This window comes from Saccopteryx bilineata, chromosome 1 (genome assembly GCF_036850765.1).
Source record: "Saccopteryx bilineata isolate mSacBil1 chromosome 1, mSacBil1_pri_phased_curated, whole genome shotgun sequence".
In the NCBI taxonomy this organism is placed as follows: domain Eukaryota; kingdom Metazoa; phylum Chordata; class Mammalia; order Chiroptera; family Emballonuridae; genus Saccopteryx; species Saccopteryx bilineata.
The window spans coordinates 212,349,846-212,364,422 of record NC_089490.1 but is presented as its reverse complement, the minus strand read 5'-3'; the positions used below and the strand labels follow the sequence as shown (position 1 = coordinate 212,364,422).

Sequence of the window (14,577 nt, the reverse complement as noted above, 5' to 3'; positions counted from 1 at the left end):
TGAAAACAAAAGAAAAGATTCTGCCTAGTGACTGAAGACATCATGGCTATAAACCCTTTGAGGACCTTTCATCACTTCTTCCTTCCTTTCAAATAAAACTCGTGGTCCTTTTTGCCAACACTTCTTAGACTATGCCTTAATCTCATAGCTATGTTCTTTTCAGCAGCAACATGGAATGAGGGTGCTGAGTGCCATTAACACCCTTTAAAGAGGGGAACCCAGAGGAGCCAGGAAGTGAGTCACATAAGGTCACGAGAGGGGCAGCTCTGGGCTCAGAAACCATGTTCTCACTCCTATTCTCAAGAGGACCTGCTCTAGAGAAAAGCAACCATGTGCCTATAATCTTACAGATTTCAAAGAGCTTTCCCATCCCCATTCTTATTGAATGTAATGCTTGGCTGCCATCTTGCCTCAAAGTTACATTTCCCAGACTGAGTGAATCCCAATTTCTTTCAAGATTAAGAACTTCAATGACCAGTTTCCAAATGATACACTTCCTCTCCAGAAGTCAAAGTAAATAGTGAGAGAATCATTTCTCCTTTGGTTGAAAACTTTTTTAAAAAATGGAAAAGAAACTTATGGAACAAAATGATAATCAGTGTTCTACTCAGGCAAAGTTCCTTGGGAAAGTAAATGAATCGCTTTGCATTTCAAATGTGGAATGCCTTAATTATTCTGCTTTGAAGTTGCAAGCTACTCTCCTATTCTTCTCACGACAGTTTAAAGGATTGATAACTAGTACTTCTTATTTTTCTTTTCCTAATATTTGAATTTCTCTCTTCAGCTTAGAATAAGTCATAATCATTCCTTTTCAGCATACAACTACAGTATTTAAGCTTGGTGATCAACTCTCTTGTAATTGGAAAGATAAAAAAATACATTTAACATTTTTCAGATAGGCAAAAAACAATGCATTTTGTGACACCAGGTGTTAGCAATTATGTGCAGCAGCAGGACTCACATATCATTCAGGAGAGATAATACTGGTACAAGCACTTGGAAAATAACTTGGTAAAATGTAGCCAAGTTCAAGTTGTACATGTCCTATGATTTAGCATTCTACTTTTTGGTGTCTCCTCTAGAAAAACTCTAACAGATGGGTACAACCATAAAAATGTTCAGTGCAGCACCATTGGCAATTGTGAAAATGTAGAAGCAACTAACAGTCCCTCAGTAAGGTGAATGCATAAACTGTGCTTTAATATTCAGTGGTGGAGATGAATGAACTCCTTCTAAAAATGTCTACATGTGTAAAATCTCAAACACCTATTTCTGAATTAAAAATCTGCAAAAGAAGAATGTGCTGCTGTTTATCTCAAGCTCAAATATGCACACACAAAGGTACCCTCACACTAAATATAAGCCATCACAGTGGAAAAGCATCAGCAGGAATGACATTGACCAACTTTAGGATACTGGTCATCCCAGCGAGGGTAAGAGAATTATGGAAGGGTGAAAACTTAGCTTTACCTGTAGTGTTTTATTTCTTTCAAAACAGAAGGAGATTGAACAATGAAGACAGGAAACGAAATGCTAATATTGTTTTCATCTTGGTGGTAGGCACATAGGGTCTGTTCTATGTTCCACCTCATGCTGTTTAAATGTTTTATTGTTAGAGATTTAAAATTCAAACCTACTTTTTCCAGCAAAAGAGCCCAAAGCTAAAGGGATTGGTTTGGAAAAATGACTGGATTGGATAGGAAAAGTTCGGAGCAGGATTTGGCAAAATTGTTCTGTAAAAGGGCAGATAGTAAATATTTTTGACTTGGTCTGCAATGTGGTCTCTGTCCCCACTGCTCACTGTATACCCTAGTGGCACAAAAGCAGCCATAGACAAAATGGAAATGAATGGGTGTTGCTGTGTTCAATACAACTTTATCTACAAAAACAGTCCTGGGCTTGGCTTTACCCTGTAGGTCATAATTTGCCATAGATCACAGTTGCTAAAGTTGTGACTTCACCAGACAAGCGATCTTAGGCTAAGAGGATGATCCAGGAGCCAAGGAATATTCACATCTAGATGGAGAGCTAACCTGTTACCCTCCCAGCCTAAGAATCCTAGTCATGAATGAAATACCTCTGGTTGTTGTGGTTCTAGTAATAAAACTCTTAACAATAATCTCTGAAATCTGACACTGTTGAGAGTTTTGTTTGGAGTTTTTAAAAATTATTATTTGATTTTGATTCTGTCGTCACTTGGGCTGTGGGAACAAGTTTACCCCAGCTTTGTCTGCTGATAATCAGCCTCGGTGCTTCCCTTTAACCTTTCAGGAATGCCCTCAAAACCTTAGGTCACAGAACACTTTCGAGCCCCATCCCAGTCACAACTCATGCACAATGCAGTATTGCCTTGACCTGACATCTAAAACTCAACAAGTTCACTCTGAGAGTGAGTTCATCAGCTTGATAGACCCTCAGCCTTTGCTCACCTTTTGGCCAGGATGGTTCAGCACTGACTCATCCTTTCCTAGAAATTCACTCCTGTTGTAGGATCCCTTAACACTTCTAAGAAGAAATAGAAGCGGGCAGTTATTCTATAGTTACTTAAATACTAGACTTCTGTGACTTGTGCAGCCTTATTCTGGTACCTCCAAGGGCCAGGCCCAAGTGCGTTCAGTTAAGGGGAAAGTGCTTCCACTATTTGTCTCTGTACACGACCCACTTTGACAAACCCAGTCTGCTTAGCCTACTAGCATTTATCATCCTGGCAAGGCTTGCAAATTCACAACATTGTTAGGCCATAAAGATGGTTAATAAAACCAACAGGGTTTATTTACAAGTTTCTTCTGATACAACCCAAACACAGATACGAGGGTAAAATGAAGGATCTATTTGCTGTCATTCCTGGCAGCAGTGGCAACATTCTTGAGAGGTTAATTGTCTGCCAACCATTTCTCTGATTAGCAATGTGACTCAGCATGGCAGGGCTCCAAGCAGGTCTTGGCAGGCCACTGACATGTGTGTGTGTGGATGGCTGGTGAATTAAAGAAAGAAGCATGGATATTCTCTTCCCAGCTAAAACCTTACACCAGCAAGGGCTCCATAGCATTAGTGCCTTTGAAGTCAAGAGAACACTGAGAGGTCAGGTTCTTGGCAATCTTACTATTTTGTGTGAAGGAGAAAAGAAGCAAGATGTAGGGGAGAAAAGATAGGAGAGCCTCCTTGGCCCCACACTCATCTAACTTCCATCAGCTTCTTTCCAGGTCTTGAAAATGGACAGTTTGCTTTTCTTCTTTGGTTCTTATGAGGGTGATTGCCAGATATTGTGAAATTGCCTTAAAGAGTTCAGAAAATGCACGTTGTTAATCATCACATCCAATACTGTCCACTCTAAAGGTTTTTGCTCTAGATAGATCTGAACCTATTTGAGCTCTGTTCTTCCTGACAACACCTAGGATTTGGTGAATGAAAGCATGCATTTTTGAACCTATCAACGATGCATGGGAAGCTGTGTCTGGAACTAGGAGTTGAGGAACAGGCTGACTCTGTAAATCTTTCCTGGCGGGGACTTGCAAATTTTTGGTTATGTTTATACAGAATGTTAATTTTGGAAATTACTAAAATGGAACCAACATACTTTCTTTTTAAGAGACTATTGAGATCACAAATCATTCTGCAAAGCTATGTAATAAGCTATGTAAGCTGAGTGGGTCTAATGCCCAAGGTTTGCCATGAGCCTGCTGGAAGCATGGCCGTTTTTACATGACAATTATTGTGTGGAACTAAGGAGACAGGAGAACAGCACTTTAAAACCTCGGCCTTAAAATTTCAATAATTGTGTTGGACAAAATGTTTCTAAAAGAGAAAAACTTCCCCTTTCCTCTCTTCTGCTCTCAATTGCTTGACTTTCTTTGCGCTGTTTCCTCCATTCACTTGAGTCCTGCACTTTTGACAAATCAATACTTGGAAGAACCCTATTTGGGCTTTAAGAGACACTTCCTAGGCATCTCCTACTTCCTCCAGAAAGAACTGATGCTCTTTCTCTGCACCCACCCTGTCCCCTGGAGTCCCTGGTGTCCACAAAAATCACCTGAAACGTTGCTTTAAAATATAGATCTCAGACTCTGCCCCAATTTACAGATTTAGAATGTTTTAGGGTGGCACTCAGGAATCTACATTCTAAAACATCCCAGATGATGAGATGTTATTGGTCCCACCATCACCACCAGCAGAGCCTATGCAGTTGTTCCTGTGTACCTGTCACATTGTTACTCGCATGGCATCCTCTAGCTTAAGGGTCAGGAAACTATGGCTTGCAAGCCAGATGTGGTTCTTTTGATGGCTGCATCTGGCTCAGAGGCAAATCTTTAATAAAAAAAATAACGTTAAAAATATAAAACATTCTCATGTATTACAATCCATTCATTTCCTACTGCTCATGTTCATGGTTGTAGGTGGCTGGAGCCAATCACAGCTGTCCTCCAGGGCCACATCAAATTTTTATTAGATAATGTCTAATGTACACAGGTCGTGGTATGACTCTCATGGAATTACGTTTTAAAATATGTGGCGTTTATTTAATGATTAATTTTTTTTTAAAAAACGTGCAATTTTTTATTTTTATTTTTATTTTTTTATCCTTTTATTCCTTATAAAATCTCATTAATACTATCAAGAAAACCACCCTCAGATGCCATTAAAGAAGAGAAAATCGAATATCATGGATACAAAAGAAAGAGAGGTAACACAGAGAGATGAGGAAAAATCTATGGAGAAAAAATTTAAGATATTGGAAACCTTGGAGTTAAACGACAGAGAATTTAAAATAGAAATTCTAAAAATACTCAGAGATATACAAGAAAACACAGAAAGGCAATTTAGGGAGCTCAGAAAACAACTAGATGAACACAAAGAGTATATCTCCAAGGAAATTGAAACTATAAAAACAAATCAAACAGAGATGAAAAACTCAATTCATGAGCTGAAAAATGAGGTAACAAGCTTAGCTAATAGAACAGGCCAGATAGAAGAGAGGATCAGCGAAATAGAAGACAAGCAACTTGAGGCTCAACAAAGAGAAGAAGAAAGAGATTCAAAAATTAAAAAAAATGAAATAGCCCTACAGGAATTATCTGACTCCATCAAAAAGAATAACATAAGAATAATAGCTATATCAGAGGGAGAAGAGAGAGAAAATGGAATGGAGAACATACTCAAACAAATAATAGATGAGAACTTCCCAAGCCTGTGGAAAGAACTAAAACCTCAAATTCTAGAAGCAAACAGAACTCCAAGTTTTCTTAACCCCAACAAACCTACTTCAAGGCACATCATAATAAAATTGGCACAAACCAACTGCAAAGAAAAAATTCTCAAGGCAGCCAGGGAAAAGAAGAATACAACATATAAAGAAAGGCCCATTAGATTATCATCAGATTTCTCAACAGAAACTCTACAAGCTAGAAGAGAGTGGACCCCAATATTTAAAGTCCTGAAAGAGAGGAACTTTCAGCCACGAATACTATACCCATCAAAGCTAACCTTCAAATATGAAGGAGAAATAAAAACATTCACAGATACAGAAAAGATGAGAGAATTTATCACCAGAAAACCCCCACTCCAGGAAATACTAAAGGGGGTTCTCCAATCAGATACAAAGAATAAAAAAAACAACAACAACAAAGCCACAAGTAAAAGCTCCAAGAAGAACATAACAAAACCAACATTAAACTGTGACAACAATAAGAAAGGGGGGGAGCGGATGAAAATTAACAGTAGCAAAGGGCGATGGAGGGCAAAAGTACTCACAAAATAGTTCGCTACAATGAACAGGGTAGGGACCCTTTTTATTACTTAATGGTAACCACCATTGAAAAAACCACCACAGAAGCACATGATTTAAAAAAGATAGCAACAGAGGAAAGATGTATGGAACACACCAAATAAAAACAAAAGATAGAAAAACGAAAGAGAAGAATCAAACAAGGCACAAAACTAACAGAAAGCAATCTATAAAATGGCAATGAGGAACTCACAAGTGTCAATAATTACACTAAATGTAAACGGATTAAACTCACCAATAAAAAGGCACAGAGTAGCCGAATGGATCAAAAAAGAAAATCCAACTGTATGCTGCCTACAAGAAACTCATCTAAGTAACAAGGATAAAAACAAATTCAAAGTGAAAGGCTGGAAAACAATACTCCAAGCAAATAACATCCACAAAAAAGCAGGCGTAGCAATACTCATATCTGATGATGCTGACTACAAGACAGCAAAAGTACTCAGAGACAAAAATGGCCATTTCATAATGGCTAAGGAGACACTGAATCAAGAAGACATAACAATTCTTAATATATATGCACCAAACCAAGGAGCACCAAAATATATAAGACAGCTACTTATTGACCTTAAAACAAAAACTTAAAAAAATACAATCATACTTGGAGACCTCAATACACCGCTGACGGCTCTAGATCGGTCATCCAAACAGAGAATCAACAAAGACATAGTGGCCTTAAACAAAACACTAGAGCACCTGGATATGATAGACATCTACAGGACATTTCATCCCAAAGTGACTGAGTATACATTTTTCTCCAGTGTACATGGATCATTCTCAAGAATTGACCATATGCTGGGCCACAAAAACAACATCAGCAAATTCAGAAAAATTGAAGTTGTACCAAGCATATTTTCTGATCATAAAGCCTTGAAACTAGAATTCAACAGCAAAAAAGAGGGAAAAAATCCCACAAAAATGTGGAAACTAAACAACATACTTTTAAAGAATGAATGGGTCAAAGAAGAAATAAGTGCAGAGATCAAAAGATATATACAGACAAATGAAAATGATAATACGACATATCAGAATCTATGGGATGCAGCAAAAGCAGTGATAAGAACAAAGACAACCCAAAACCAGCCGAAGAAAGGAGATAATAAAAATCAGAGCAGAAATAAATAAAATAGAGAACAGAAAAACTATAGAAAAAATTAATAGAACAAGGAGCTGGTTCTTTGAAAAAATCAACAAAATTGACAAACCCTTGGCAAGACTTACCAAGGAAAAAAGAGAAAGAACTCATATAAACAAAATCCAAAATGAAATAGGAGAAATCACCATGGACATCGTAGATATACAAAGAATTATTGTAGAATACTATGAAAAACTTTATGCCACTAAATTCAACAACCTAGAAGAAATGGATAAATTCCTAGAACAATACAACCTTCCTAGACTGAGTCAAGAAGAAGCAGAAAGCCTAAACAGACCTATTAGTAGAGAAGAAATAGAAAAAAACATTAAAAACCTCCCCAAAAATAACAGTCCAGGCCCAGACGGCTATACCAGCGAATTTTATCAAACCTTCAAAGAAGACTTGGTTCCTATTCTACAGAAAGTCTTCCAAAAAATTGAAGAAGAAGCAATACTTCCAAACACATTTTATGAGGCAAACATAACCCTTATACCAAAACCAGGCAAGGATGGCACAAAAAATATGTGGCGTTTATGGCTCTCTCAGCCAAAAAGGTTCCCGACCTCTGCTCTAGCTTCTTCTCCTTTTTTTTTTTTTTTTTTTTTTTTTTTTTTGGTGACAGAGAGAGGGACAGATAGGGGCTGACAGACAGGAAGGGAGAGAGATGAGAAGCATCAATTCTTTGTTGCGGCATCTTGGTTGTTCATTGATTGTTTCTCATATATGCCTTGACCGAGAGGGCTATAGCAGACTGAGTGACCCCTTGCTCAAGGCAGTGACCTTGGGCTCAAACTGCTGGTGAGCCTTGCTCAAACCAGATGAGCCTTGCTCAACCTGGGGACCTTGAGGTTTCAAACCTGGGTCCTCCGCATCCCAGTCCAATGCTCTATCCACTGCGCTACCACCTGGTCAGGCTCCTTTAACTTCTTAATTGCAAGCTTATTGAAGGCAATGAAACACATGGTATTCATATTTCATTCAATTCATGTTTACTGGATTCCTAATACATATTGGGGACTGTTCTAATTTCAGGGGCTACCGCAATGAATAAAACAGGTAGTCATCTCTGCAAATTCAGACAATTCAAAAAGAAAAAAAGATCATAAATACAAAAGAATATGTATCAGGGAAGGAGACAGTGAAAACCAGTGCCGTGGTGAAGTTACCCACTAAGGCCTCTCTAGGAGGTGCTAATTGAGCAAAGACATGAAGACTATGCGGGAAGGCCACATGTGGGTGGGTGGGGGGGGCACATAAAATACTGGAAGGAAGGCAACATAAAGCCCTGGATCAGAAGAATGCTAAACACAATCTAGAACAAAAAGGTAGTCTGTGTGAGCAAGGAGGAGTAGGTGAGTAAGAAGGCCCCTGAAGATAGGGATGGGAGGGCAGATCCTTTAAGGGCTCATCTGACCTTGGAAGAACTTAGTCTCTGAGGAAGGTACTGAAATTCATAAGGCTTATCACGGTGCTTGCTCTAGATTAAATACTCAACAAAGACTTGATGAAGGAATCATCTGCTGGTGACATTCAAAAGTCTCTTGTATCTTAGACTAAGAACAGTGACATGGAGAAATATTTTAGCTTAGATGTTTTTATGCTGCACATTACATCCCCTGAACTTATTTATCTGATAACTGGAAATTTGTACTTTTATTTATTTATTTTTTTGTATTTTTCTGAAGCTGGAAATGGGGAGGCAGTCAGACAGACTCCTGCATGCGCCCGACTGGGTTCCATCCGGCATGCCCACTAGGGGGCGATGCTCTGCCCATCTGGGGCATTGCTCTGTTGCAAACAGGGCCATTCTAGCACCTGAGGCAGAGGCCACAGAGCCATCCTCAGTGCCCGGGCAAACTTTGCTCCAATGGAGCCTTGGCTGCGGGAAGGGAAGAGAGAGACAGAGAGGAAGGAGAGGGGGAGGGGTGGAGCAGCAGATGGGTGCTTCTCCTGTGTGCACTGGCCGGGAATCGAACCTAGGACTCCTGCACACCAGGCCGATGCTCTACCACTGAGCCAACTGGCCAGGGCCGGAAATTTGTACTTTTAAACCCATATGTATCTATCAAGCTGTCTGTTTAGTTTAGATATTTTAAGACAAAAAAATTTAACAAAGAAGCAAATATACTCACCAGAGCCAAGATGCATGGACTCAAACATGCTTGTTCTGTGAATATAGAAGGCAATGCAGCTTCTCAATGCCTTGGTTATCCATAAAATAAAGGAAATACTACCTATTTCATAGAACACTGATAATTATGTTTATACATGAAAGGAAACGGCAAGAGTACCAATACATATAAACTGTCAGTATTTGCATGAATATATTTAAGACCTCTCTAAGAATGTAAAAATTTTATAAATGTAATTTTGAATTTTAGTAATTATATATGCTTATGACTGTGAAATAGAATACTTAATATATATTATATAACTATATTATGTTTTATATATGTAATATTCACATGCCATTCTAGGATATGTTTGTTAAAGAGTCTCATGCCGTCCTAGGAGTGATCAAATACACAGAGAAGGAATGATTAAATGTGAATATGATGGTAATGAGGATGACAAGGATGAAGATGAGAGATTCAGTTGTAAAATGAGATAATGTCCCTCTACTGAGGGGCATTGCTGTCCCTTGAGAGTATTAATGACAATATAGCCATGAAAACTGCAAATTAAACTTTGAAGAAGTCCATCTGTCAGTCAGATTGTTTTGCTTCTTACAAAACATGGTTTAGTTTCTCTCTAGTTCCCACCATCAAGTATTTGCTAGACTAGTGTCATAGTCCCCTAAAACACAGATCAAAGAGTAATCTATTCATGTGGGTCACCAATGATTGCATACATCTAAGTCAGTTCACATGCAGCTGTGGACATTTCCTAATTTACAACTGGAAAGTGTTTTTTACTACATGAATCTAAATAATGACTCATTTGCATTACTTTAACATCTTTTTGCAGATGTTAACTGTTATTAGTTGTTAACTAATAACACAGGCACAGTGTGCAAATTTTAATTTCCCTAATCTACATCTATTTCTAATTTTTATACTCATTTTTAGAAACTTGTGAACCATCCTCACCTTTCCTTTGCCTTTCATGAATTCTCCTGGTCATGGCCATGTCGAGTAATTAATTTTGATGGCTCTGGAGGCTGATGCCTGGCCTCAAATCTTGGGCCATTACTTAGTGACTGTGCAACCTTGGGCAAATTCCTCATTTTTTGTGGGTCTCAGTTTTCTTCACCATAAAATAGAGATAATAAATAATGTCACTCTCAACTTAAGGTTGCTTTGAGGACCAAATGAGACACACATGCAAAGCACTTAGGACAATATATACTGAAATGCAGTGAGTTTTGGGTATTAACTGTCATTGGTATTTGGGCAGACTGGCTTGAGCTAATTTTGATGGCCTTTGCTCTGTAGTGCTCCTGTAGTTGTTCAACCAGTGTATGTTTTCTGTGTCATTATTTTGTCCACATCCTCGCCTTCAGGATAGGATTTAGGATCTCTTCATTGCTCTCTGTAAGTGGACTATATCCATTTCTCACCTCCAGCTTCTCTGGGTATCCATCTGCCAGCTTCACCTTACCTGCCTAATAAAACCATAAAATCATTAAAAGGAAAACAATGCTGCTCACCATCATCCATCTCAACCAACCCCTCTGACTCTTTTTCTCACTGCAGGATGTTCTGGAAGTTTTCCTTGTCTTTGCTCCTGGTAGCCGTGCTGGTGAAAGCGGTGGATGCCAGGAAGAACCGGCCAGCAGGAGCCATCCCCTCGCCTTACAAGGACAGCAGCAGCAACAACTCCGAGAGATGGCAGCAGCAAATCAAAGAGGTGCTGGCCTCCAGCCAGGAGGCCCTGGTGGTCACCGAGCGCAAGTACCTTAAGAGTGACTGGTGCAAGACGCAGCCGCTGCGGCAGACGGTCAGCGAGGAGGGCTGCCGCAGCCGCACGGTCCTCAACCGCTTCTGCTATGGCCAGTGCAACTCCTTCTACATCCCGCGCCACGTGAAGAAGGAGGAGGAGTCCTTCCAGTCCTGCGCCTTCTGCAAGCCCCAGCGTGTCACCTCGGTCCTCGTGGAGCTCGAATGCCCTGGGCTGGACCCTCCCTTCCGACTCAAAAAAATCCAGAAGGTGAAACAGTGCAGATGTATGTCCGTGAACTTAAGCGACTCGGACAAGCAGTGAGAGCCCCTGGCAGGACGCAGCCCGGTACCGCGCACCTGTCTGCAGGGTCGCGCTGCCGCGGACTCTGTCCCTGTCCTCCGAACTCACTCACTCTGCCTGGTGATCCCCCTCAGCAGCAAGCACATTTCTTGGGGTTGATGATGTCCTTCTCAGAAGCGCAGGCCGCAAGTGGAGCTTTGCTGAAGTGTTTGTTCTTAACGGATCCTGGGCCTCATGTGCACCTACCTCCCAAGCCAGGTCGTGCATCAGGCCCGAAGGGAGGTGATGAAAATCTACCACCCAGCAGTCAGGGAGTCACTGATGTTTCCACCATGTGGAAAGGGGAGTATTTCCCTGGCCTCGCTGTACACTCCATCTCGCCTTCTGCCCATGCCCCCTGCCCATGGGAAGGATGCGTCAATCTTCCGAGCAGCCCCTCTAACCTCTGCTGCTGGTCCCTGTCCCTCTGGGAGGGAGCTTCACTGTCATGATTCCAAGGCTGTCCTCTTGCTGCTGGATTGTGGATTTGCAGAAGGGCGCTGAAGAAGCTGCCTGTGGACGGGGAGTTTCTCTTGCCCTAATACCAAGAAGAGGACTGGAGTCACCAGGATAGCAAAATGGGCTTCCCTGGGGACCTTGCTTACAGCAAGTTACGCTCTCCCCTCCCCCAGCCACTGCCATCTTCCTCACTTCCCCCACCTCTATACAGACTAAAGATGAACTCTGGTGTGCATGCTATTATCGCTGCAATTAGAATATTATTACACACAAAGGTCTCCATATTAATAATGCTGGTTTTATAAATAACCTATATTGTAAAGAGCTGTTAAAAAGTATTATAGACCTATCCTTGTCTTTTTTGACTGGTTTTGACTCTGGCTTTGTAGCAGCATTCTGGGTAAGGGCCAGAGCAGAAGCTGACCTGCCCAAGAGGTCTGACACCCAGAAATAAGGTCCAGCAGCAGTCTGCGGACATGTACCTGTTCTTAGATTAGGAAGGGAGATGATGGGAGGAGTTGTGATGTCACATTGAACAGTATCTCACTGAAGGCAGGGAGACGTGGCAGCACAATGTAGGAACTGGGTTAGGATGGATGGGTGTAGAGAGGGGGACACGTTGGGAAGTTGTAACTTGAAACTCAAAAGCCCCTAAACTACTTAATATGCATATGTGGAGGGAGAAGCTATATTATTTTACTGCCATGGCACTAAGCAAAAAATATTTTCTGTTAAAAGAAATATTTAAAAATATAAGGAGTCAGTTACTTTGTGGTATAGGAGGAAATAAAGGATGCACTATATCAAGTGGAAATCTAGTTAAACTGCCCTACAGAAAGCAACTAGCAAAAAGATGGGCAACATTAGGTCAGCTTTCATTTTTATAATGAATTGTTGAGGTTTTCATGTTGTGGTCTCTTGATATAAAGAAGTTGACATAATTTTATTTCCTGCAAAATTATTCTTACTTTGCTAAATTGCCCCACTGAAACAGTCCCTGTGAGTAATGCTTGTAGAATCTGATAAATGTGAATGAGATTCCAATCTGATTGGTAGGAATGAACACACTTGGAAAAGTTTTCACTGGTAATTCCCAAGTACCTGGTCCTAAGGAATGCTTGATTTTGAGGTATGTGAGAAACCTTCCACAACTTCTCTGGGAACTGAGCTTCCTAACGTTAGACTATAATGCAAGATCTAGCAACATCCATCTAGAGAGCAAGGATTCAGACAGGGTGTGGTGTGTGGGGGGATCCATTTCTAACCCCTGCTCTGCAGGCTACATTTCTGTCACCACTGTAACATCTTGATACCTGAGCCAAATGTGCAGTTTTAAAGGTCTTAGGTTTGAAAATGGGCATAGACAGCCCTAAGTGAGGGAACTTGCATTTAGTGGGAAACCTCAGGTCTGACTCAGGCAGAGCACGCAGCAGAAAAGCTGTGAGGGAAGGGGTCCACATGACAGTAATGGAGACAAATGGATAATGCAAGAGGAGGAGGGGAGCACAGGGCAGTTTCCAACTAGACTGCAAAGCCAACCCCAGTCATTCTATTAACACAAAACCCAAGCAGATAGGGGAAGACTGAAGCTATGAACTCACAGCATACAAACACAAGCTCACTTCTTGAACCCAGTTGTGGGTAGAGCAATGGAAGCAATATATGCTGCAGTGGGAAGCTCCATCCCGGGCTTCTTGTATGTACAGTTTACCTTCTAATGGCTCAAATTGTATTTAATTTCTTTTTTGTTTATAAGTGAAGAAAAGCTATAAGTATAATGTAATTATTTTATAGGTGTACTATTAAATTATAGAACAAATAAAGATACTCTAGGGTTATATTTGATCCCAGTGTGATGTGCCATGAAAGTGAGATTCTGAATTTGACTCAGTGGGCAGAGCAGGAGCACTGTACATTATGAATTCATTTGTCCCACCTTGATGAGTTGAACCCCTACATCACGTGATCGTCTTTGGGGCCTGGCATCTTCAAAGAGAATCAAAGCCAGGTATCCAAAACAGCAGATGTGATGGGAATGGCTTTTATCCCTGGTTTTGGGGAGTGTCTAAGACTCTTTACAGATCCCAATAGCTGAAGACATAATTCTTAACCTATTCTCACTGTGTTCTCGGAGTAAGAAATACTGAATGAGGAAGCTTTGAGAAGCTGTGCAATTAGAAGTCTGCTTTAAACCTCATCTTCCCTGTAGCAGCCAGTGCCCACACTTGTCTCTTCCACGAGCTGGAACTTGCCCTGAATTTTGTGCATTTTCACATTCACTTGTCACCAGTTTGGGCATTTCTTAATTTAAATATTTCTTAGTTTCACAGTATCTTCATTTTTCCATGGATTGACTTAATCTGCCATTCAAGGAACTCAACTACCAATAAAAAAATAAAAACTTTAATAAAATTACATATGCTTATTTCCTATTTGGATCTAAAAGGAATTTAATGTGACTTAATAATAAATAATGTATCTTAGTTGATTGAATAAGACCCCGTGTTCCACTTAAATGAGACTAAGATATTCTAATTCATATCTTTCTGAAGTTGGATGATTGATTTTAAGTTATAAAGTCAATGAAAGTGAAGTTTTTGCTATTGAGTGAACACAGAATGTATCAGCCATGTCTGCATGGGAAGTAACTCATAAAACCAAATCATAAATAATATCATTAAAACTTGTTGATCATTGGGTTATCTTCTGAATCCTTTTCAGTCCCCAAACTCACCACTTCTTCATTCAATCCCACTGTGACTGCTTCTCCAGCAGGGCTCAGATGCCCTTTATTCAAAGGGGACTATGGGAATCACAGTTTTTGTTATTGCGTGTATCCACTGGCATTTTTGGGTTGCTGGGTTTTCTAGTACTCAGCGTGGGAAACATAAGGCAAAATAAGAAAGCCACCATCATATCATTCCTTGAATCCTGAGATTCCTAGCACATTTGCCTTCTTTCTTTAGTGTGTGTGTGG

At 40.3% G+C, this 14,577-nt stretch overlaps 1 protein-coding gene across 2 annotated transcripts in view; it reads left to right on the top strand.

The window, feature by feature from the left end:
• Positions 1-13,445, top strand: part of GREM2 (gremlin 2, DAN family BMP antagonist) — a 147,015-nt gene extending 133,570 nt beyond the window's left edge. For both annotated transcript variants that reach the window (XM_066235164.1, XM_066235174.1), the window contains one exon: positions 10,616-13,445. In XM_066235164.1, the coding sequence (XP_066091261.1) occupies positions 10,617-11,123 (507 nt within the window). In that variant the 5' untranslated portion in view covers position 10,616 and the 3' untranslated portion in view covers positions 11,124-13,445. The remainder of the gene's footprint in view (positions 1-10,615) is intronic.
• Positions 13,446-14,577: the final 1,132 nt, after the last annotated feature.